At 55.0% G+C, this 22,586-nt stretch overlaps 1 protein-coding gene across 5 annotated transcripts; it reads left to right on the top strand.

Moving 5' to 3' along the window:
• ATP5MC2 (ATP synthase membrane subunit c locus 2) lies at positions 1-22,574 on the top strand. Of its 5 annotated transcripts, none has more exons than XM_029072735.2 (6): positions 1-57; positions 9,070-9,157; positions 20,757-20,829; positions 21,006-21,080; positions 21,348-21,547; positions 22,325-22,574. In XM_029072735.2, exons 3-6 carry the CDS (start codon positions 20,791-20,793, stop codon positions 22,437-22,439), a joined length of 429 nt encoding a protein of 142 aa, XP_028928568.1. In that variant the 5' UTR covers positions 1-57; positions 9,070-9,157; positions 20,757-20,790; the 3' UTR covers positions 22,440-22,574. The 5 variants fall into 5 exon arrangements, with proteins under 5 accessions (XP_028928568.1, XP_039769298.1, XP_028928570.1 ...); XM_039913364.1 differs by lacking the exon at positions 1-57 and adding an exon at positions 8,809-8,897; XM_029072737.1 differs by lacking the exons at positions 1-57; positions 9,070-9,157 and adding an exon at positions 9,397-9,419.
• The last annotated feature ends 12 nt before the right edge of the window (positions 22,575-22,586 follow it).

Below are 22,586 nucleotides of genomic sequence, written 5' to 3'. Positions count from 1 at the left end.
GGTGCAGCCGCAGTGCTGGGGCACGGAGAGGCTAAGAGTCAACCGACGGTCGATTTGGTAGGGGGGAGAAAAAGGGGTGGGAGGGGGGGAAGGTCACCCCCAGAACCCGAGCTCCTACTACGCTGCCCTCCCTCGTTGCCCCCCACATCGAGGATGCGGTGGGGGGGGCTACCGGATAATCGCTATTTCCACAGACACGTCCGCTGGCCAATTCAGAGCCCGGCTCCTCACCGAGGGACCAGCCAATAGGCACCGAGGACGGTCCGGGCCCTGTTTCTTTCCGCTTCCGATTGGTCGGGACCCCGCCGCCTTGTTACTAGGCAGGAATCAGGTCCCGGTGCACAACGTTTCCTTCCCCGCGGAGGGTGGGAGCCGTTTAGGGTCCCCACCCCGCGACTCAGTTTCTCCTCCTGTAGAGGCAGGCCCTGCAAGGAAGTGGAGGGGAGAAAGATCATAACGGGGATCTTTCAAGTCAAGTCAAGCGCTTACTAGGCGCCAGGCACTGTACTGAGCGCCGGGGTAGATATTCAGTAGGAAGAGAGGTGATTAGATACAAGGTCATTGGGTCGGACACGGTCTCTGTCTCACATGGGGCTCAGGGTCTTAATCGCCATTTTACAGATGAGGGCACTGAGGCCCAGAGACGTGAAGCGACTTGCCCAAGGTCATACAGCAGACATCTGGGAGAGTCAGGCTTAGAACTCAGGTCCTTCCGACTCCCAGGACAGTACTCGACCCACTGGGCCACGCCACTTCTCTGAAACGGCTTAGCCCCGTGCTCTGCACACAACAGATGCTCCCTAAGTACAACTGAGTGAATGAACGAATGAAAGATCAGCAGGACCGTTCCATAATGTGCTTTGAGATTTCTCATTTTGAGGAGGAAAACCTCGTTTTCGTTCTCTAGAGAGGGAGACTGAGTCACGGAGAGGTGGAACAGCCATTCCAGAAGTCTGAGGGGCCTGGGAGGAGCTGGGCGGGGGGGCCCCCAAGCCTCCTGGCTACCACCCTACTTCCCCTCTCATAGCTTCCCGCCTTCCCATCCATTCTCCATCACCTCCCTAAATGGACCCAAGGGAGCCTTTCTATCCCTCCCCCTGTCTCGGACGTCTAGGCCAGGGGCTCATTAAAGCACGAGAGGATTCTACCGTAGTCGACCCCCGCCTCCCGTCTCTCACACCTCTCTCAGTTGGGAAGCTCCTACTGCTTTCTGACCTCCATCCCTCCCTTTGCAGTGCTGGCCCAAGGCCCCGATCCCCCCCTCCACCCCCTGGGGTCTTGGAGCCCAAGGTCATCTGGCAGTGATGACCTAGACACTCATCCGAACCTCCCCCTCTCCAGTTTCAATCCCCGGGTCCCGACCCGCGAGGGGGAAGGTCTCCCCTGATTTGCACCTCATCTGCATGTGTTTGAAATATAAAGAAATCCCTTCTGCCCTTAAAGCTCGTTGTGGACAGGGAATGTGCTTATTGTAATACCGTCCTCTCCCAAGCGTTTAGCAGAGTGCTCTGCATATGGTAAGCGCTCAGTAAATCCAGCCGAATGAATAAATGAATGACCCAATAACTCCACCCCTTGTCCGTTTCTTCCCCAGTGCCCCTGCTCCTCTCCTCTGGCTGCCCCCACTCCCGTCCCGTATCCACCCAAAGGGCCTTTCTGATGCCCCTGTCTCTCTTGCAGAAACTCCTGCCTCTGCTCCTCAGTGGCCTTAGTTCCCCCATCCCCTGTTTTTCTCCCGCAGTGATCCTGCCTCTCTTCCAGCACCCACTGCCCCTTGTAGATCAGGATGTCATGGCCAGTAGAAACTCCTGGTTGGCCTTCCTTTCCTGCATTTGGACCGCTCCTCCCAGGTTCCCTGCTTTCCTCCAAACCCTCCAACCTCCCATCAGTTCCCCTCCCTTCCAGCATCCTCTCCCCCTACCAGCTTATTCTCCCTTCCGGGACCCTCTCCTCCTACCAGTTTATTTGCCCTCCCAGCATCTTTTCCCCTTACCAGTAGATTATCCCTCCCAGCACCCTCTCCCCCTACCATCTTATTGTCCCTCCCAGCACCCTCTCCTCTACCGGCTTATTCTCCCTCGCAGCACCCTCTCCCCCTACCAGCTTATTCTCCCTCCCAGCACCCTCTCCACCTACCATCTTGTTCTCCCTCCCAGCACCCTCTCCCCCATCAGTTTATTCTTCCTCTCAGCATCTTCTCCCCCTATCAGTTTATTCTCCCTCTCGGCATCTTCCCCCCACCAGTAAGTAGATTCTCCCTCCCAGCACCCTCTTCCCCTACCAGTTTATTCACCCTCCTAGCATCCTTTCTTCCTACCAGTTTATTCTCCCTCCCAGCACCCTCTCCCCCGACCATCTTATTCTCCCTCCCAGTACCCTTTCCCCCTACCAGTTTATTCTCCCTCCCAGCATCTTCTCTCTACCGTTTTTTTCTCCCTCCTAGCATCCTCTCCCCCTACCAGTATGTTCTCTCTCCTTGGCATCCTCCCCGCAGGAACCTCTTCCCTCCCAACACTCTCTTTCTTGACCTATATCTCCCCCTTCCCAGCACCCTCTCCCCCTCCCACTTCTTCTCCCCCGACCCAGCATCCTCCTTCCAGGAGCCCCTTCCCTCCCCATGCCCTCTCCCCAAACCACCCTCCCAGAATCTTCTCCCCCATCTCTCAGCAAGCCCCCTCCACCAGCACCCCCTCCCTCCCAACGCCCCATCCCATCCTGCACCCACCCCCCCAAAAAAGCCAAACAAGAAAACCCCACTGGCTCCCTGTGCCCTAGCGAAGGCCTCTGTGAGTAACGGGCTTTGGATGGAGGGGGGGGACAGGGCCTGGAAGGGGAGAAGAGGAGGGGCGAGGCTGCAGCAGGAAGGAGAGAGGGAGGCTGAGAGAAGCCGTCCGCAAACAATATGCAACCGTTTAAATTTTAATGCACGCCAGCCGCGTATTGTGATGTTAATTTGTCGATGATTTAGGCGGGAGGGTGCGCGGGAGACGGGGCGTCGCTGTGTCAAAGCGCCGTCGGGGGTTTAATATTTGTAATTGAAGCTGATGAAGAGCCTGTTTCTGTTTCCACTGATAAAGAGAGAGCGAGCGAGAGAGAGAGAGAATAAGAGAGAGAAGGGGGGGGAACACCAACTAAATCATGAGGCCTGGAGAGAAACAGAATTAATCAAAGATTTGAACTGTCGTTGTATTAGGCAAACGGTAAATCTAGCCCGTGGGCTGTTGGGGGGGTCCCCGGCTGGCCTATTAAAAATAAATCTGACCGGCCCCTTGTTTTCGACTCCCGTCGGTTCGCACGTCAATTAATCCGGTAATTGGATTTGAAGAGATGTCACTGGATTATGGGGTTTGGGGAGGAGTTAAGGGGGGGTGGGGGGGGGCGTTTGCAGACACAATGGAATGTTTCGATGCAGAGATGGATGGCCGGAGCAGTGGCGAGGGAGAGGAGACAAGAAAAGAGGAAGGTCTGGGGAAGGGGAGGGTGGGTGGTCATGGACAGGTGGTACCGACTCACCTAGGCCACGGCTACCCCCCTTTCTCCCCCGGCCCCCTCCTCACTCCGGCTGAGTTGGGTGGGGGACTGCTCCAAATCGACACCCGCCAGATGATACGATTATTACGGTATCTGTTAGGGGCCTGCTAGGTGCCAAGCACTAGGCTAAGCTCTGGGGTAGAGATACGGTCGACTTAGGAGGGGGGCCAGGTATCTAGTCCCCATTCGACTGACGAGGAAACTGAGGGGCAAAGAAGTTAGCTGACTTGTTCAAGGTCACACAGCGGGCAAGTGGTAGAGCAGGGATTAGAACTCAGGTCCGGAGATCCCCAGGCCCCGGGCTCTTTTCTGGCCACGCCTGCGCTTGGTACGAGAGTGAACGGCAACGGGAATGAAAAGCGGCGTGGCCTGGTGGAAAGAGCACGGGCCTGGGAGTCGGAGGACTTGGGTTTTAATCCAGGCTCTGCCAATTTCTTTGCCAGTTGCTAGCTGTGTGACCTTGGGCAAGACACTTAACTTCTGTGCCTCACTTTCCTCAACTGTAAATTGGGGATTTAATACCTGGTCTCCCTCCCATTTAAGACTGTGAGCCCTATGCGGGACAGGAACCGTGTCTGACCTAATTAACTTGTAACCACTCCTGTGTTTAGAACAGTGTTTGACACATAGTAAGCGCTTAACAAGTACCATCAAACAAACCCGGCTTCTCAGTAGAGGGGTGGGGAAGTCGGGGTGATTGGGACTGCCCCAAGGAGATCTTCCATGCGCGGTGCCTGCTTCCAACCTTCCCACACCCATCCCTGTTAGTGACCGTTTTAACTCAGTGTTTTTAAAATTACTATAATGTAATAATTCAATCATATTTATTGAGTGCTTACTGGGTGACGGGCACCGTACTAAGCGCTTGGGGGAGTACAAAACAACAGTAAACAGACACGATAATAATAACTGCAGTATCTGTTAAGTGCTTACTATGTGCCAAGCACTGTGGTAGATATAAGATCATCAGGTCCCACCTAGGGCTAACATCCCAAGTAGGAGGAGAACAGGTATTGAATCCCCAATCTGCAGATGAGGGAAATGAGGTCCAGAGAAGTGATCTGCTCAAGGTTATACGGCAGGCAATCGGAGGAGCCAGAATTAGAACCCAGGTCCTCTGACTCCCGGGCCTCTTTCCCCTAGGCCATGCCGCTTCGCACTAGGCCACGCTGCTTCTCACTGCCGCGGCTGTTTACTCTGCACCAAGCGCTGGGCCGAATGCAGAAAAAATCAGATCAGATGCAGTTCCTGACTCACACATCACTCAGATTGGAAGAAGGAAAAGCAGGTATCGCATCCCCATTTTACAAATGAGGAAACTGAGGCACCGAGAGGTGAAATGACTTGCCCGGGGTCACACAGCAGGCCAGTGGCAGAGCTGGGTTTATTCGCTCATTCATTCATCAATTGAATCATATTTATTGAGCGCTTACTGGGTGCAGAGCACTGTATTAAGCGCTTGGAAAGTCCAATTCGGCAACAGTTAGAGACGATCCCTACCCAACAACGGGCTCAGAGTCTAGGAGGGGGAGACAGACAACAAAACGAAACAAGGAGACAGGCATCAATCACATCAAAACTCAGGATTAGAACCCGGGTCTTCTGACTTCCAGTCTGTGCTTCACAGTGTGTGTGTGTGTGCCTCTTGTCCCCCATCAAACTGGCAGTCCCCAAAACAGAGAGGCGGCATGGTGCAGTGGATAGGACACAGATCTGGAAGTCAGAAGGTCACGGGTTCTAATCCCACCCCTGCCGCTCCGGAACTGGAGACGGAGGCTCAGGAAGGTTAAGAAGCCTAGCCCCCCAGCACCCTCCCTGACCAGAACCTCTCTCTCGAAAACTCGCTGTGGGCAGGGATTGCGTCCGTCTACTGTTACGCTGTCCTCTCCCAAGCGCTCACTACAGTGCTCTGCGCACGGTAAACGCTCCATAAATTCGACTGAAGTACTAAAACCCAGGCTCGCGCTCTCCGATCAAAGAGAAAAGCCTGAAGGCCAACGTGCATCCGCCCGAAATACTCTCCTTCCGGCCTTCTGCTAGGCCAGAGGGGACCCCCCCGCCCACCCAGGCGTCGTCCCCAGGTGGGGTGGGGGGTCGGGGACCGTTCCCCGGGACAGGGGCCCCCTCTCCGCTGCGGAGGGCGAGACCCCCGCCTGCCAGCCCGCCGGGCCGGCGGCTCCCACCGCTGTAGCTACCGCGTAACAGGCCCCCGCGGACTCTTTACTCAATCACGTCTTCCACGCCTCTTTTGGTTTGATCCATGGGGCTGCACTCTGGGAGTTTATACAACGGCAAACAATTCTGCAGACAGCGGTAATTAAATCTGAGCAGGGGAGAGAGGGAAGGGGAAAAAAATAAAAAAGGGAAGCCATATTTTCAGACCATGGGGAGAGGAAGAGTGATTCAAGCTGCTTGTCCTCTTTCCTCAGCCCCTGAAATCTCTCTCTCTTTCCCTCTCTCTGGCTCCAGACCAACCTGGGGACCATAAATCGCTCCCCTCCCGGCCCCCCGGTCCAAGCGAGTTCAGGCTTAATCCCGCTTCCAGGACCCACCGGAGACGTTAACCAATCCAAATCCAGGCCCTGGACCCTCAGGCCAATCAGGTTAGGCCCTGCGGTTGGCCCACCTATCCACAAGCGTCTCCCCGGGGCGCTGGGGTCGGTTCGGCCAATCTGGAGAGAGATTGAGCCTCAAGAGAGGGATTGACCAATGAGGTGACGGCCCCCACTCCGGGCCCCGAGCGCTCCGCCAATCAGGGGAGTCGCCCGCTGCTTGGTGGAGCGCCTGGCCAATCGGAACCCGTCACCGTTGGGCCTCGGTGACCTTCCGATCGATGAAGAACCGACCGCCCCACGCCGGTGGAGGAAAACCGGCCAGGAGGCAGGGTCGTTCATTCAGTGGTATTTATTATTAGCACTGAATACTAATTAATGGGTCGGTCATTCACTCGATAGTATTTATTGAGCGCTTACTACGTGCAGAGCACTGGACTAAGCGCTTGGAATGGACAATCGGGCAACAGATAGAGACCATCCCTGCCCATTCATTCAATTCATTCATTCAATAGTATTTACTGAGCGCTTACTATGTGCAGAGCACTGGACTAAGCGCTTGGAACGGACAATCGGGCAACAGATAGAGACCATCCCTGCCCAGTGACGGGCTCACGGTCTAATCGGGGGACACAGACGGACAAAAACAATAGCAACAAAAACAATAGCAAATGTTATGACATTATATGTTATCCCAATGACACCATTGGCCATGTCTTCTGCATCGCCCAGGACCCGATTTCCCCTTCTTTAAAATGGGGCGAATGATCCTTTCCATTGGGTCGCACGCTCCTTGAGGGCGGCAGTGGTGTCTTTTACTTCGGTTGCCCATTTCCAAGTGTCTCATAACAATGTTGGTATTTGTTAAGCGCTTACTATGTGCAGAGCACTGTTCTAAGCGCTGGGGGAGACAGAGGGTCATCAGGTGAGGCTCACAGTCTTCATCCCCATTTGACAGATGAGGTGACTGAGGCCCAGAGAAGCGAAGTGACTTGCCCACAGTCATACAGTTGACAGGCGGCGGCGCCGGGATTCGAACCCATGACCTGCGGCTCCCAAGCCCGGGCTCTTTCCACTGAGCCACGCTGCAACACTGGCGAGAGGGCAGACCAGCTGAAAGCCAGGCTGTCGTAGGAAACTGACCAAGTGACCATTTTCTTCTACATTTTGTTCTGTGGGCTCAGTTTCTGAAGTCTCCCGTGACCCTGCTCATTTCCTGTTGTTCTTGGATCGCTTCCTGCTATTTCCTGGCTCACTTCCTCATGTCTCCCGTGACCTCGCTCCCCGGATCAATTCCTGGCTCGCCTCCTCTCCACTAGGCCACGGAAGCAGCACGGCCCGCTGGCTGGAACCCGGGCCTGGGAATCGGAAGGACCCGGCTCCTGATCCCGGCTCCGCCGTTTGCCTGCTGGGTGACCCTGGGCAAGTCACTTCCCTTCCCTCTACCTCAGGTACCTCATCTGTAAAATAGGGATTAAGATGGAGAAGCGGCGTGGCTCAGTGGAAAGAGCACGGGCTTCGGAGTCAGAGGTCAGGAGTTCGAATCCCGGCTCTGCCACTTGTCAGCTGGGTGACTGTGGGCGAGTCACTAACCTTCTCTGTGCCTCAGTTCCCTCATCTGTAAAATGGGGATGAAGACCGTGAGCCCCACGTGGGACAACCTGATTCCCCTGTGTCTACCCCAGCGCTTAGAACAGAGCTCGGCACATAGTAAGCGCTTAACAAATACCAACATTATTATTATTATTATTATTATTATTATGGAGCCTCAGGTGGGACAGGGAAGGAGTCCAATCTGATTAGCTCGCATCTACCCCAGCGCTTAGAACAGCGCTTGACTCTTAACAGATGCCATCACCGTCGTCATCCCTTCCTGTTAACTCCCACCTTCTGGCTCTTTTCCTGTCGCCCCTGGTTCACTTCAGTGGAAAGAGCACGGGCTTGGGAGTCAGAGGTCATGGGTTCTAATCCTGGCTCCGCCACTTTGCAGCTGTGTGAGCTTGGGCAAGTCACTTCACTTCTCTGTGCCCCAGTTCCCTCATCTGTAAAATGGGGATGAAGACTGTGAGTCCTACGTGGGACAACCTGATTACTTTGTATCTACCCCAGCGCTTAGAACTAGTGCTTGGCACATAGTAAGCGCTTAACAAATACCAACATTTATTTTATTTTTATTTTATCTCCCTTCCTCCTGGTAGCCCCAGAACCAGGAAGAGAAGCCCAGGTCGATAAACACAAATACTGACCAACCTCCCAACCACCTCCTTGTCTTGTCTTTCATTCATTCAATAGTATTTATTGAGCGCTTACTCTGTGCAGAACACTGTACTAAGCGCTTGGAACGTACGATTCGGCATTACCCTACGACGTCGAGTTGTCAGAGAAGCAGCGTGGCTCAGTGGGAAGAGCCCGGGCTTGGGAGTCGGAGGTCATGGGTTCGAATCCTGGGTGACTATGGGCAAGTCACTTACCCTCTCGGTGCCTCACTTACCTCATCTGTAAAATGGGGATTAACTGTGAGCCTCACGTGGGACAACCTGATTACCCTGTATCTTCCCCAGCGGTTAGAACAGCGCTCTGCACACAGTAAGCCTTAACAAATACCAACATTATTATTATTTTCGACGCATGGCGGACTCTACGGACGCAACCCTCCCGGAACGCCCCCACCTCCGTCTGTAATCATTCCGGCAGCGGCGTAACCATGGAGGTTTCTTGGTAAAAACCCAGAACTGGTTTTCCACTGACTCCTTCCATGCAGTCAACTTGAGTCTCTGCCCTCGATCTCTCCCGTGCCGCTGCTGCCCAGCACAGGTGAGTTTTGACTTGTAGCCGATGGTCTTCCCCTCGCTAGCCACTGCCCAAGCCTGGAATGGGATAGGTAGGCCTCTGCTTGATTCGTCCCGGAAATTCCCCTGGAGGATCCTGAGCGGGGAAAAGATCCCCTAAATATTCATATTCTCTCTCTCTCTCCACCCCACCACAGGGTAGAGAACCTCGGGAACTCAGGGCAGCGGTCACCTGGTCCAGTCCCCTGCCTCCAGAGTGGTGAATGGCTAAATCCTCCACGGCAGGTAGGTAACGTTGGTATTTGTTAAGCGCTTACTATGTGCAGAGCACTGCTCTAAGAGCTGGGGTAGATACGGGATAATCAGATTGTCCCACATGAGGCTCACAGTCTTCATCCCCATTTTTCAGATGAGGGAACTGAGGCCCAGAGAAGTGAAGTGATTTGCCCGAGGTCACGCATCTGACCAGTGGCAGAGGCGGGATTCGAACCCATGACCTCTGACTCCAAAGCCCGGGCTCTTTCCACTGAGCCACGCTGCTTCTCTGGTAGGTATCGATTCTAGGTGTAAAGGTCCTCAGGGGCGAAGACTCCATGCCCTTCCTTTGTCATGTTTTCGGTGTCGATTCCCTCGGGCGCCCAGAAAATTCTCCCTTATGTCTAGCCCCGGTCCCTCTTGCTTCAACACAGACAAGCCCTGTGGTTTGGGCTCAGTGGACACGGAGGACAGCTGGTCAACTTCTATCCCGTAGACACCCCTTAAAGGTAGGAAATGGGAATTCCATCCCTGTCCCCATTCCCCACCCCCAGCCTCCTCATCTCCAGGTTCCAATCAATCAGTTGTATTTATTTATTAATGATATTTGTTGAACACTTACTATGTGTCAAGTCCTGTTCGAGGCGCTGAGCTAGGTACGAGATAATCATGTCCCAGGCCCAGGTGGAGCGCCCAGGCTAAGGACCGAATTATCGAATCCCCGTTTTACAGTTGAAGAAACCGAGGCAGAGAGGTTAAGTGACTTGTCCAAGGTCACACGGCAGGCAAGTGACAGAGCCAGGGTTAGAACCCAGATCCTCTGACTCCCAGGCCTGGGCTTTTCCCACGAGACCTCGCTGCTTATTCAGCATTGACCGTGCACAGGACACTGTACTAAGCGTTCGGGAGAGTACAGTGCAACAGAGTAGGCGCCCGCATACCTCAATTATCCGATTCCTCTGCCTTCCTTGACTTATCGAAGGCCCATCTCCTCCAAGAGGCCTTCCCTGATTAAACCCTCCTTTCTTCTTCTCCCGCTTCCTTCTGCGTCGCCCTGACTTGTTCCCTTTATTCCCCCCACGCCCCCGCCAGTCCCCCAGCGCTTACGTAAGAGAACCACTACGGCGTAGTGGATAGAGCACCAGCCTGGAAGTCAGAAGGTCACAGGTTCTAATCCTGCCTCCTCCACTTGTCTGCTGAGTGACCTTGGGCAAGTCACTCCACTTCTCTGTCCTTCGGTGACCTCATCTGTAAAGTGGGGATTGAGACCATGAGCCCCGCATGAGGCAAGGACTGTCTCAAACCCAATTTGCTCGTATCCACCCCAGCGTTTAGAACAGTGCCCGACATCTGGTAAGCGCTCCATAAATGCCTCTATTATTATATCAGTAAATTATGTATTTTTATTAATGCGTGTCCAGATGGTAGCTCTAGACTGTAAGCTCGTTGTGGGCAGGGAATGTTTTTGTTAATTGTTCTATTGTCCTCTCCCAAGCGCTTAGTACAGTGTTCTGCACCCCGTCAGCGCTCAATAAATACAAAGGAATAAGCTCCTTGTGGGCAGGGCAGTTGTTCTATTGTCCTCTCCAAAGCGCTTAGTACAGTGCTCTGCACCCTGTAAGGGTTCAGTAAATACGATCGAGTGAATAAGCTCCTTGTGGGCAGGGTAATTGTTCTATTGCCCTCTCCCAAGCGCTTAGTACAGTGTTCTGCACCCTGTTAACGTTCAATAAATACGACCGGATGAATAAACTCCTTGTGGGCAGGGCAGTCGTTCTATCGCCTCTCCCGAGCGCTTCGTACAGCGTTCCGCACCGTTAGACTTCAGTAAATTCGATCGAGCGAATAAGCTCCCGGTGGGCAGGGCAGTTGTTCTATTGCCTCTCCCGAGCGCTCAGTACAGCGTTCTGCACCCCGTGAGCGCTCAGTACATACGATCGAATGAAGGAAAGGGTCTCGAAGGTCAAAATGTCCACAGCTCCCCAGTGCCCAGGGCCGGGAGGCGGCGATGGTGCAAAAAAGAGAAAAAGAAAAAAAGGAAAGCAAGCCTGGTGAGGTCAAGGTGGCAAAAGAAAAAGAAAAAAAAAAGCAAGCCTGGTGGGGTCGAGGTGGCAAAAGAAAAAAGAAGAAAGGAAAGCAAGCCTGGTGGGGTCGAGGTGGCAAAAGAAAAAAGAAAAAAAGGAAAGCAAGCCTGGTGGGGTCGAGGTGGCAAAAGAAAAAGAAAAAAAAGGAAAGCAAGCCTGGAGGGGTCAAGGTGGCAAAAGAAAAAAAGGAAAGCAAGCCTGGTGGGGTCAAGGTGGCAAAAGAAAAAGAAAAAAAAAGAAAGAAAGCCTGGTGGGGTCGAGGTGGCAAAAGAAAAAAAGGGAAATCAAGCCTGGTGGGGTCAAGGTGGCAAAAGAAAAAGAAAAAAAAAAGGAAAGCAAGCCTGGTGGGGTCGAGGTGGCAAAAGAAAAAAGAGGAAAGCAAGCCTGGTGGGGTCAAGGTGGCAAAAGAAAAAAGAAAATAAAGGAAAGCAAGGCTGGTGGGGTCAAGGTGACAAAAGACAGAAAGGAAAGCAAGGCTGGAGGGGTGAAGGTGGCGGCGGGCCCCCTCCCCCCGGCGTCCCCGGCCCCCGGCCCCCGGCGTCCCCGGCCCCCGGCTCCGCTGTCTTCTCCTCTGGCCTGTGCCCTTCCCCTCCAGGAGCCGGCGGGCCATAAAAATGCAGATGGGGGGTGGCGGTGGCGGGCGGGGCCGTGGATCGGTGTGAAATAACGGGCCCCTATCAATAAATCCCTCTGCCGCCGGCCCGCCAAGATGGATTGGCCGCATTGAAATTCCTCGGCGGAGGATAATTAAGGCGAGGCCCCCTTTTTTTTTTTTCTTCCCGAGCAAAATGCCATTCCCCGAGCCGGCGCGGGCCCCGGGTCCCGGGAAATGACTTTTCTGGGCTTTCGGAGCGGCTTTTTATGGTCCGCCCGGGTATGCCTTAGCCCGCTCCCGCCCGCTCCTCCGAGGCTCTAAACCTGCTCCCGTGATTTATCCCCCTCCGGACCCCCAGATCCGATTAAGCGGGAGGGTTTCGGGGGGCTGGGGGAGGAGGAGGGATGGAGGGATGGAGGGATGGAGGGATGGAGGAGGAAGGAGGGAAGGATGGAGGGATGGAGGAGGAAGGGTGGAAGGATGGAGGGATGGAGGAGGAGGGGATGGGCCAAAGGAGGGAGAGAAAAAACGACCCCTCCGAGGGCCGGGAATGCGCCTTTATTTATTGCTGAGGGGAGATGAGGCTGCTTTATAGGGTCTCTGCTGCAGCCCCCCGCCCCCCTTCCCTGCTCCCTCACCGCGCCTGCGCCGGGAAAGGCCTGGGGGTCCCCAGGCCCCTCCGGGGTCCCCGAGCCGCTCCTTCCCCCCCTCTCCGCTCCGCCGGCTCGCTCATTCGTTCGGCCTTATTCGTCCGGCGCTTACTACGCCCTGGACACTGTACTGAGCGCTGGGGAGAATCCACGCCAACCACAGTAATGACCTAGGCCTCGCTAGGCCTCCTCGTCGCCTGTCGCCCGCCTGCGGCCCGGCACGGCCGCCCTCCCCAAATCCCCCAGACTGTCACTCTCCCCCCTCTTTCGAAACCCTGCTGAAGGCTTATCTGCACATCCCCCCCAATGCTTAGTACAGTGCCTGGCACATAGTAAGCGCTCATCGAATAGAAAATAGAATCCTTGATTCTATTTATCTGGATGATGTTGTCTTGTTTCTGTTGTTCTCTTTTGCTCTGCTGTCCGTCTCCCCCGTTTAGACCGGGAGCCCGTCGTTGGGCAGGGAGGGTCTCTATCCGTTGCCCGATTGTCCGTTCCGAGCGCCTGGGACAGTGCTGTGCACATAGTAAGCGCTCAAATACGATTGAATGGATGACTCAAATACCATAATGATCATCATATATAAATCTGTAATTGTATTTATTCGTTTCATTCATTCGGTCGTATTTGTTGAGCGCTTACTATGTGCAGAGCACTGTCCTAAGCGCTTATTTGTATTGATAGCTGCTCACCTCCTCCAGGAGGCCTTCCCAGACTGAGCCCCCCTTCTCCTCTGCTTCTCCTCCCCTCCCCCCCCGACTCCCTCCCTCTGTTCTCCCCCCCCCCCCCGGCCCCGCAGCACTTGGATATATATAATGGTGGTGTTTTGTTAAGTGCTTACGATGTGTGAAGCGCTGTTCCAAGCACTGGGGAAGGATACAAGATGATCGGGTTGTCCCACTTGGGGCTCACGGTCTTCTTCCCCATTTAACAGATGAGGTAACTGAGGCACAGAGAAGTTAAGCGGCTTGCCCAAAGTCACCCAGCTGACAAGCGGTGGAGGCAGGATTAATAATAACGATGGCGTTTGTTAAGCGCTTACTATGTGCCAAGCACTGTTCTAAGCACTGGGATAGATAGAGGGTCAACAGGTTGTCCCACGTGGGGCTCCCAGTCTCCATCCCCATTTTACAGTTGAGGGAACTGAGGCACCGAGAAGTTAAGCAGCTTGCCCAAGGTCACACAGCTGACAAGCGGCGGAGCCGGGATTAGGACCCACGACCTCTGACTCCCTATCCCGTGGTCTTTCCACTGAGCCACGCTGCTTCTCTATGTACGTAAGCGTTCAGTACAGTGCTCTGCACACAGAGAGCACTCGATAAACGCGATTAAATGAATATTTATTATTCTCTTGATTTTGTTCATGATGTCTATAGATCTATAATTCTATCTATTTATATTGATGCTACTGATGCCTGTCTACTTCTTTTGTTTTGTTTCGTTATCTGTCTCTCCCCATTCTAGACTGTGAGCCCGTTGTTGGGTAGGGATTGTCACTATGTGTTGCCCAGTTGTACTTTCCAAGCGCTTAGTACAGTGCTCTGCCCACAGTAAGCGCTCAGTAAATACAGAAGCAACGTGGCTTAGTGGAAAGAGCCCAGGCTTGGGAGTTAGAGGTCATGGGTTCTAATCCCGGCTCTGCCACCTGTCTGCTGGTTGACCTTGGACCAGTCACTTCACTTCTCTGTGCCTCATCTGGAAAAATGGGGACTAAAAAATGTGAGCCCCGCGTGGGATAATCTGATTACCCTTTAATGATAATAATAATGTTGGTATTTGATAAGCGCTTACTATGTGCAGAGCACTGTTCTAAGCGCTGGGGGAGATATAGGGTAGTCAGATTGTCCCACGAGGGGCTCACATTTCTTAATCCCCATTTTTACAGATGAGGTAACTGAGGCACAGAGAAGCTAAGTGACTTGCCCAAGGTTACACAGCTGGCAAGTGGCGGAGGTGGGATTAGAACCCATGACCCAGTGCTTAGAACAGAGAAGCAGCGTGGCTTAGTGGAAAGAGCATGGGCTTGGGACTCAGAGGTCGTGGGTTCTAATCCTGACTCTGCCGCTTTTCTGCTGTGTGACCTTGGGCAAGTCATTTCACTTCTCTGTGCCTCAGTTACCTCATCTGTAAAAATGGGGATTAAGAAATGTGAGCCCCTCGTGGGACAATCTGACTACCCTGTATCTCCCCCACCCCAGCGCTTAGAACAGTGCTCTGCACATAGTAAGCACTTAACAAATACCATAATAATAATTATTATTACTATGAATGAATGAATGGATGGATGGATGAATGAACTTGTCAGCTGTGTGACTGTGGGCAACTGTGTAACTGTGTAACTGTGTAACTGTGTAACTTCTCTGTGCCTGTTACCTCATCTGTAAAAATGGGGATTAAGAAATGTGAGCCCCACGTGGGACAATATGATTACCCTGTATCTACCCCAGCGCTTAGAACAGTGCTCTGCACCTAGTAAGCGCTTAACAAATACCATCGTATAATTATTATTATTATGAATGGGTGAATGAGCTTGTCAGCTGTGTGACCCTGGGCAAGTCACTTAGCTTCTCTGTGCCTCAGTTACCCCCCCCGTCAAATGGGGATGAAGACTGTGAGCCTCACATGGGACCACCTGATGACCCCGTATCTCCCCCAGCCCTTAGAACTTGACCCCACTTCCCCCTCCAGTTATCGTCCTATCTCCCTACTACCCTTCCTTTCCAAAATCCTAGAACGAGTCGTCTACAATCGATGCCTAGAATTCCTTAACTCCCATTCTCTCCTAGACCCCCTCCGATCTGGCTTCCGTCCCCTCCACTCTACCGAGACTGCTCTCTCTAAGGTCACCCGTGACCTCCTTCTTGCCAAATCCAATGGCTCCTACTCCATTCTGATCCTCCTTGACCTCTCTGCTGCCTTTGACACCGTCGACCATCCCCTCCTCCTCTATACCTTATCTCACCTTGGCTTCACGGACTCTGTCCTCTCCCGGTTCTCCTCTTACCTCTCTGGCCGATCATTCTCGGTCTCCTTCGCCGGAGCCTCCTCCCCCTCCCATCCTTTAACTGTCGGAGTTCCTCAAGGGTCAGTTCTCGGCCCTCTTCTGTTCTCCATTTACACTCACTCCCTCGGTGAACTCATCCGCTCTCACGGCTTTGACTACCATCTCTACGCAGATGACACGCAGATCTCCATCTCCGCCCCTGTCCTCTCCCCCTCCCTTCGGGCTCGCATCTCCTCCCGCCTCCGGGACGTCTCCACCTGGATGTCGGCCCGCCACCTAAAACTCGACATGAGCGAGACTGAGCTCCTCATCTTCCCTCCCAAACCCGGTCCGCTCCCAGACTTCTCCATCACCGTGGATGGCACGACCATCCTTCCCGTCCCGCAGGCCCGCGATCTCGGTGTCATCCTTGACTCGTCCCTCTCGTTCACCCCACGCATCCTATCCGTTACCGAGACCTGCCGGTTTCACCTCTATGATATCGCCAAGATCCGCCCTTTCCTCTCCACCCAAACGGCTACCTTACTATTACGGGCTCTCGTTATATCCCGGCTAGACTACTGTGTCGGCCTTCTCTCTGACCTCCCTTCCTCCTCTCTCGCCCCGCTCCGGTCTATTCTTCACTCCGCTGCCCGGCTCATCTTCCTGCAGAAACGATCTGGGCATGTCACTCCCCTTCTTCAACAACTCCGGTGGTTGCCTATCGACCTCCGCTCCAAACAAAAACTCCTCACTCTAGGCTTCGAGGCTCTCCATCACCTTGCCCCTTCCTACCTCTCCTCCCTTCTCTCTTTCTACCGCCCACCCCGCACGCTCCGCTCCTCTGCCGCCCACCTCCTCACCGTCCCTCGGTCTCGCCCATCCCGCCGTCGACCCCTGGGTCACGTCCTCCCGCGGGCCCGGAACGCCCTCCCTCCTCACCTCCGCCAAACTGATTCTCTTTCCCTTTTCAAAACCCTACTTAAAAATCACCTCCTCCAAGAGGCGTTCCCAGACTGAGCTCCTCTTCCCCCTCTACTCCCTCTGCCATCCCCCCTTTACCTCTCCGCAGCTAAAGCCTCATTTTCCCCTTTTCCCTCTGCTCCTCCACCTCTCCCTTCCCATCCCCACAGCACCGTACTCGTCCGCTCAACTGTATATATTTTCGTTACCCTATTTATTTTGTTAATGAATTGTACATCGCCTCGATTCTATTTAGTTGCCATCGGTTTTTACGAGATGTTCTTCCCCTTGACGCTGTTTATTGCCATTGTTCTTGTCTGCCCGTCTCCCCCGATTAGACCGTAAGCCCGTCAAACGGCAGGGACCGTCTCTATCTGTTGCCGACTTGTTCATCCCAAGCGCTTAGTACAGTGCTCTGCACTTAGTAAGCGCTCAATAAATACTATTGAATAACAGCGCTCTGCACATAGTAAGCGCTTAACAGATACCAACATTATTATGAATGATTCCACCGCTCTACAGGCAGGTGGCGCTACGCGCCGGAGGTCTCCTCTCTCGCCCAGCCGGGCTGCTCTGCCGCGCCGAGGCGACTCGGTGGTCGGAGCGGCGCATGCGCGGAGGCCTTCTCCCTCTCTCTCCCTCTCTCTCTCTCTGTGTCCCCGGCTTGGGAGCAGGTAAGGCCCCGGGGTGGCTCGCGGCGGCGCACATGCGCGCTGGGCTCCGTGGCCTCGTGCCGCAGCCCTTTCCCGCCCTGGCCGGGCCTGGCCTGGGCTGAGCAGGCCGCGGCCCGCCCTCCCAGAGTCCCTCGCGGCGGCCGGCCCGGCCCCTCAGCCCGCCTGAGGCCCGCCGCCATCTTGGAGCCCGCCCAGGGAGGGGGCAGAGGGGCCTGTGGAATAATGACCACCATGATTTGGGTGTTTGTTAAGCCCTTACTATGTGCCCAGCACTGTCCTAAGCGCTGGGGGAGATACAAGGTCATCAGGTTGTCCCCCGTGGGGCTCCCAGTCTTCATCCCCATTTGACAGAGGAGGTCACTGAGGCTGAGAGAAGCGACTGGCCCACAGTCACCCAGCCGACAAGTGACAGAGCCGGGATTTGAACCCACGACCTCTGACTCCCAAGCTCGGGCTCTTTCCCCTGACCCTCGCATGTGTGTGGCGGGGGAAGACCCCAGTCCTTCTGCCCTTTGACCCCATGCCTCAGTTTCTTCCCAACGCTTCTGTGGTAGAGAAGCAGCGTGGCCTAGAGGATAGAGCACGGGCTTGGGAGTCAGAGGTCATGGGTTCTAATCCCGCCACCTGTCAGCTGGGTGACTTTGGGCAAGTCACTTCACTTCTCGGTGCCTCAGTGACCTCACCTGTCAAATGGGGATGAAGACCGGGAGCCCCTCGAGGGGCAACCTCATCACTTTGTATCCCCCTAGTGCTTAGAACAGTGCTTAGCACATAGTAAGCGCTTAACAAATACCATTATTATTATTGTAACAGATTATTATTATTATTAGAGAAGCAACGTGGCTCAGTGGAAAGAGCCCGGGCTTAGGAGTCAGAGGTCAGGGGTTCTAATTCTGGCTCTGCCACTTGTCAGCTGTGTGACCTTGGGCAAGTCACTTCACTTCTCGGTGCCTCAGTGACCTCATCTGTCAAATGGGGATGAAGACTGGGAGCCTCACGTGGGACAACCTCATGACCCTGTATCTCCCCCAGCGCTTAGAACAGTGCTCGGCACATAGTAAGCGCTTAACAAGTACCAACATTATTATTGGTATTATTATTATTGTGCTGGACACCCACTAAGAGCTCAGGACCATTGCCTGATCGCTCCGATTGACTGCTAAGAGAGGATGGGTCCCCTCGGGATCTTAGCCTTCGGTCAGCAAATCCTGTCGGTTCCACCTTCCCGACATTGCTAAGATCCGCCCTTCCCTCTCCACCCAAACTGCTATCGCGCCGACCCAAGCACTTTGGAAAGAGCACAGGCTTGGGAGTCAGAGGTCATGGGTTCGATTCCCGGCTCTGCCACTTGTCAGCTGTGTGACTGTGGGCAAGTCACTTCTCTGGGCCTCACTTGCCTCATCTCTAAAATGGGGTTGAAGACTGTGAGCCTCACGTGGGACAACCTGATGACCCTGTATCTCCCCCAGCGCTTAGAACGGTGGTCTGCGCATAGTAAGCGCTTAACAAATACCAGCGTTATTATTCTCCCATCCCGCCTCGACTGCCGCATCAGCCTCTTCACCGGCCTCCCGGCCTCCTGTCTCTCCCCACTCCATTCCATGCTTCCCTCTGCTGCTCGGATCTTCTCCCGACAGAAACGTCCAGTCCACGTCTCCCTCCTCCTGGTGACCCTCCAGTGGTTGCCCGTCCACCTCCGAACTCCTTCCCCGGAGCTTTAAAGGGCTTAATCAGCTCGCCCATCCTACCCCGCCTCGCTAATCTCCTACCGTAGCCCAGCCCGCGCACTCCGCTCCAGTTTACTCGCTGGACCCCAATCTCGTCTCATCGCCAACCCCTTTCCCACGTCCTCCCCCTGGCTCGGAAGCCCCCTCCCCTCCACAGTCGCCAGACCACCCCTCTCTCCACCTTCATAGCTTTACTGAGGTCACATCCCCAGGAGGAATTGTATTTTCCTAGCGCTTAGTACGGTGCCCTGCACACAGTAAGCGCTCAGTAAATACAACTGAATAAATAAATACAGTTGAACGAGAATGAAAAAAGGCCTTCCCCGATAAATCCCTCTTTTCCCCAGCCTGCTCTCCCGTCTGCGTCGTCAACGCGCTTTAAATTGTGACTTTTGGGTATTTGATGTTTCCCCTACCCTGAACCCCACAGCACTTTAAATTATTATACATTATTCCTATTAATGTCTGTCTCCCCCTCTAGACTGTAAACTCGTTATGGGCAGGGAACACATCTGCTAATTCTGTTGTGTTTACTCTCCCAAGCGCTTAATACAGTGCTCTGCACATAGTAAGTGCTCAATAAGTACCACTGGTTGACGTATTGAATTGCTTGTTCCCCAGGTCCCATGTGAGATCTGCCTGTGTCATCCCTCCCTCCCCAGCGTTTGTGATTTGGGGTTTTTTTTATGATATTTGTTAAGCGCCTACTACGTGCCGGGCATTGTTCTAAGCGCTGGGGTCGATACAAGGTAATCAGGTTGGACATAGTCGAAATCCCCATTTTACAGACGAAGTAACCGAGGCACCGAGAACTTAAGTGTTGTGTGTCCCAGGGGTTAGTACGTGGTAAGTGCTTAACAAGTACCATGGTAGTAATAATAACTATCCGCCTTGGCCCGGCACTTATTGGACGGAGGTAGGATGGGGCACCGGGCGCTCCGGAAAATATCGTATGGCTCAGCACTGAAGAAATCAGTCAGTCAGTGGATCATCTGCTGAGTGCCCACTTTGTGCTTAACACTGTAAGCCCGTCAAACGGCAGGGACTGTCTCTCTCTGTTGCCGACTTGTTCATTCCAAGCGCTTAGTACAGGGCTCTGCACATAGTAAGCGCTCAATAAATAAATACTATTGAACACTGTACTGACCACAGGGAAAAGTGCCATGGAGTCAGAAGAGCACTCATTCTTTCAGTGGTATTTATTGAGCGCTTACTGTGTGCAGAGCACTCGGGGGGGGAGGGGGCACCCTGAGGAGCATGGTGGCTCAGTGGAAAGAGTCAGAGGTCATGGGTTCGAATGCCGACTCTGCCACTTGTCAGCGGTGTGACTGTGGGCAAGTCGCTTCTCGGTGCCTCGTACCTCATCTGTAAAATGGGGATTAACTGGGAGCCTCACGTGGGACAACCTGATTACCCTGGGTCTATCCCAGCGCTTAGAATGGTGCTCTGCACATTGTATTATTATGTGCTCTGCACATCGTTATTATTATTATTATTATTATCCTCCACTGCTCCCTCCCCCCCATATCCAACCAAATAAGTAGGGAAAGGGGTCCTCGCCTCACTGTACTGAACGCTCGGGAGAGGACAGTAGAACAGTAAACGTGTTTCCCTGCCCACGATGGGCTTGCGGTCAGGAGAGGGAGATAGACATGAATGTAAATTAAACGAGAGATACGGACGTAAGTGGTGTGGGGCCCGGGACGGGGGATGACTAAAGGGAGCGGAAGAAAGGGGAAGGGGGCTTAGGCAATCAGGTGATCCCGCCTGGAAGGATGCAGGCCGAGAGGGGAGGGTGTCGAAGATGACAGAGTCACAGCGGGGCCGGGCGGTCACAGGGCGAGGGCCACCCGCCCGCCCGCCATCTCATCATCCCTGCCGTCCGCTCCTTCCTCGTGGGTGGAGCGGGGGGACCCCAGCCTGACCTGCTGCTTCCGTCTCCCCCCATCCCAGCTCTCCTGCCTTGACCCTACTCCTCCCCTCGACAATGTACGCCTGCGCCAAGTTCGTCTCCACCCCGGCCCTCGTGAGTTTGCCTGCCCCGCCCCGGGGGATTCTCGGAAGGCCTCGGCGGGGGGGGGGGGGGGGGGGGGAGGCGGGTATGGGGCCGGGCCCCGGGGAGGGGCGGAGCAACCCCCCCCATCCCCGGGGAAATGGGGACCTCGGTCACCACCCCCTCCCTTCTGTCCTCCGTCCTTCCAGGTGAAGAGCAGCTCCAGGCTGCTGAGCCGGCCCGCGGCCGTGGCGCCGAGCAGACCGGAAGCCCGGACAGATGAGGTACCTGGTCCTCCCCGGGCCTCGGGGGTGGGGAGGGGTGCGCTCCCCCCTCGGAGCCGGTACGGGGAATGCCGAGCGCTGACGTGACGCGGGAGACCCGCTGACATCCCCAGGCCCGGCTGGGGGCGGCGGCCGGGCCGAGACGCCCACCGGTCCTCCGCTCCGGCCGCGGGAAAGGAATCGGGGCTCTCGGAGCCCGCTGGGGGTGCCGGGGGTCGCCAACCCCGCACCCCGGCCCTCCTCCGAGCCCCCCTTCTCCCCCCGCAGAGCCGCATCCCCTCGGCCTCGGGCCCCCGGAGCCCGCTCCTCCTCCCCGTCCCCCGCCGGGGCCTCCAGACCAGCGCCGTCGCCCGCGATATCGACACGGCGGCCAAATTCATCGGGGCCGGGGCCGCCACCGTCGGGGTGGCCGGCTCCGGGGCCGGCATCGGGACGGTGTTCGGGAGCCTCATCATCGGCTATGCCAGGTGAGGCGGGAGTGGGAACGGTCCCCGTGGGACCACCGGGGCCCCAGTTCCAAACCTCCCCGGTCCACATTCGTTCAGTCGTGTTTATTGAGCGCTTCCTATGTGCGAAGCACTGTACTAAATGGACTGCAGTACCTGGGACAGTACTGAGCGCTTGGGAGGGTACAGTGGAACGGCTGACACATTCCTGCCCAAAAGGAGCTCACAGTCTAGAGAGGGAGACAGACATCAATATAAATAGATAAATAATATGTATATTTATCTATTTATTGATATTAACGTCTGCCTCTCTCTAGACAGTGAGCTCGTTGTGGGCAGGGACTGTGTTTGATGTTATATTGTATTCTCCCAAGTGCTTAGAAGCAGCGTGGCTCAGTGGAAAGAGCCCGGGCTTGGGAGTCAGAGGCCGTGGGTTCCAATCCCGGCTCTGCCGCTCGTCGGCTGTGTGACTGTGGGCGAGTCACTTCGCTTCTCTGGGCCTCAGTTCCCTCGTCTGTCAAATGGGGATGAAGACTGGGAGCCTCACGGGGGCCAACCTGATGACCCCGTATCTCCCCCAGCGCTTAGAACAGTGCTCTGCACCAATACCAACGTTATTATCATCACCTGCCCCGGCGCTTAGAACAGTGCTTGGCACGAAGTGAGCGCTTAACAAGTCCTATTGTGATGATGGTGTCGCCTCCGGGAAGCATGCTGGCGTTCTGGGGCTGCTGGGGGTGGGGTGGGCAGCGAAGCGGACCCCCGCCTTTTACCTCTGTCTCCCCCCTCCCCTCCCAGGAACCCTTCTCTGAAGCAGCAGCTGTTCTCCTACGCCATCTTGGGCTTCGCCCTGTCGGAGGCCATGGGCCTCTTCTGCCTCATGGTGGCCTTCCTCATCCTCTTCGCCATGTGAAGCGGTCGCCCCGCACGGTCCGGCCGGCCGGCGTCCCTCCTCCGCGGGCGCCCGTCCGCCCCGAGCGGTCCCGCCGGAGTCACCGGTTCGAGATTCAGCCGAGGGAGGTCCAATAAATACTGTATGGATACGCCACCTCGTCCTCTC

The sequence above is a fragment of the Ornithorhynchus anatinus genome, chromosome 10, assembly GCF_004115215.2.
Source record: "Ornithorhynchus anatinus isolate Pmale09 chromosome 10, mOrnAna1.pri.v4, whole genome shotgun sequence".
NCBI classification, from domain to species: Eukaryota; Metazoa; Chordata; class Mammalia; order Monotremata; family Ornithorhynchidae; genus Ornithorhynchus; species Ornithorhynchus anatinus.
The sequence above is the reverse complement of the archived record's forward strand: the minus strand, read 5'-3'. Positions and strand labels throughout refer to the sequence as shown.

What these genes read in the sequence shown, in the direction of transcription:
- ATP5MC2 (XM_029072735.2), top strand. Translation starts at nt 20,791, where the DNA reads ATGTACGCCTGCGCCAAGTTCGTCTCCACCCCGGCCCTC. An exon ending in CGGAAGCCCGGACAGATGAG is followed by an intron (nt 21,081 to 21,347) that starts GTACCTGGTCCT and finishes CTCCCCCCGCAG; the next exon opens with AGCCGCATCCCCTCGGCCTC. An exon ending in CTCATCATCGGCTATGCCAG is followed by an intron (nt 21,548 to 22,324) that starts GTGAGGCGGGAG and finishes CTCCCCTCCCAG; the next exon opens with GAACCCTTCTCTGAAGCAGC.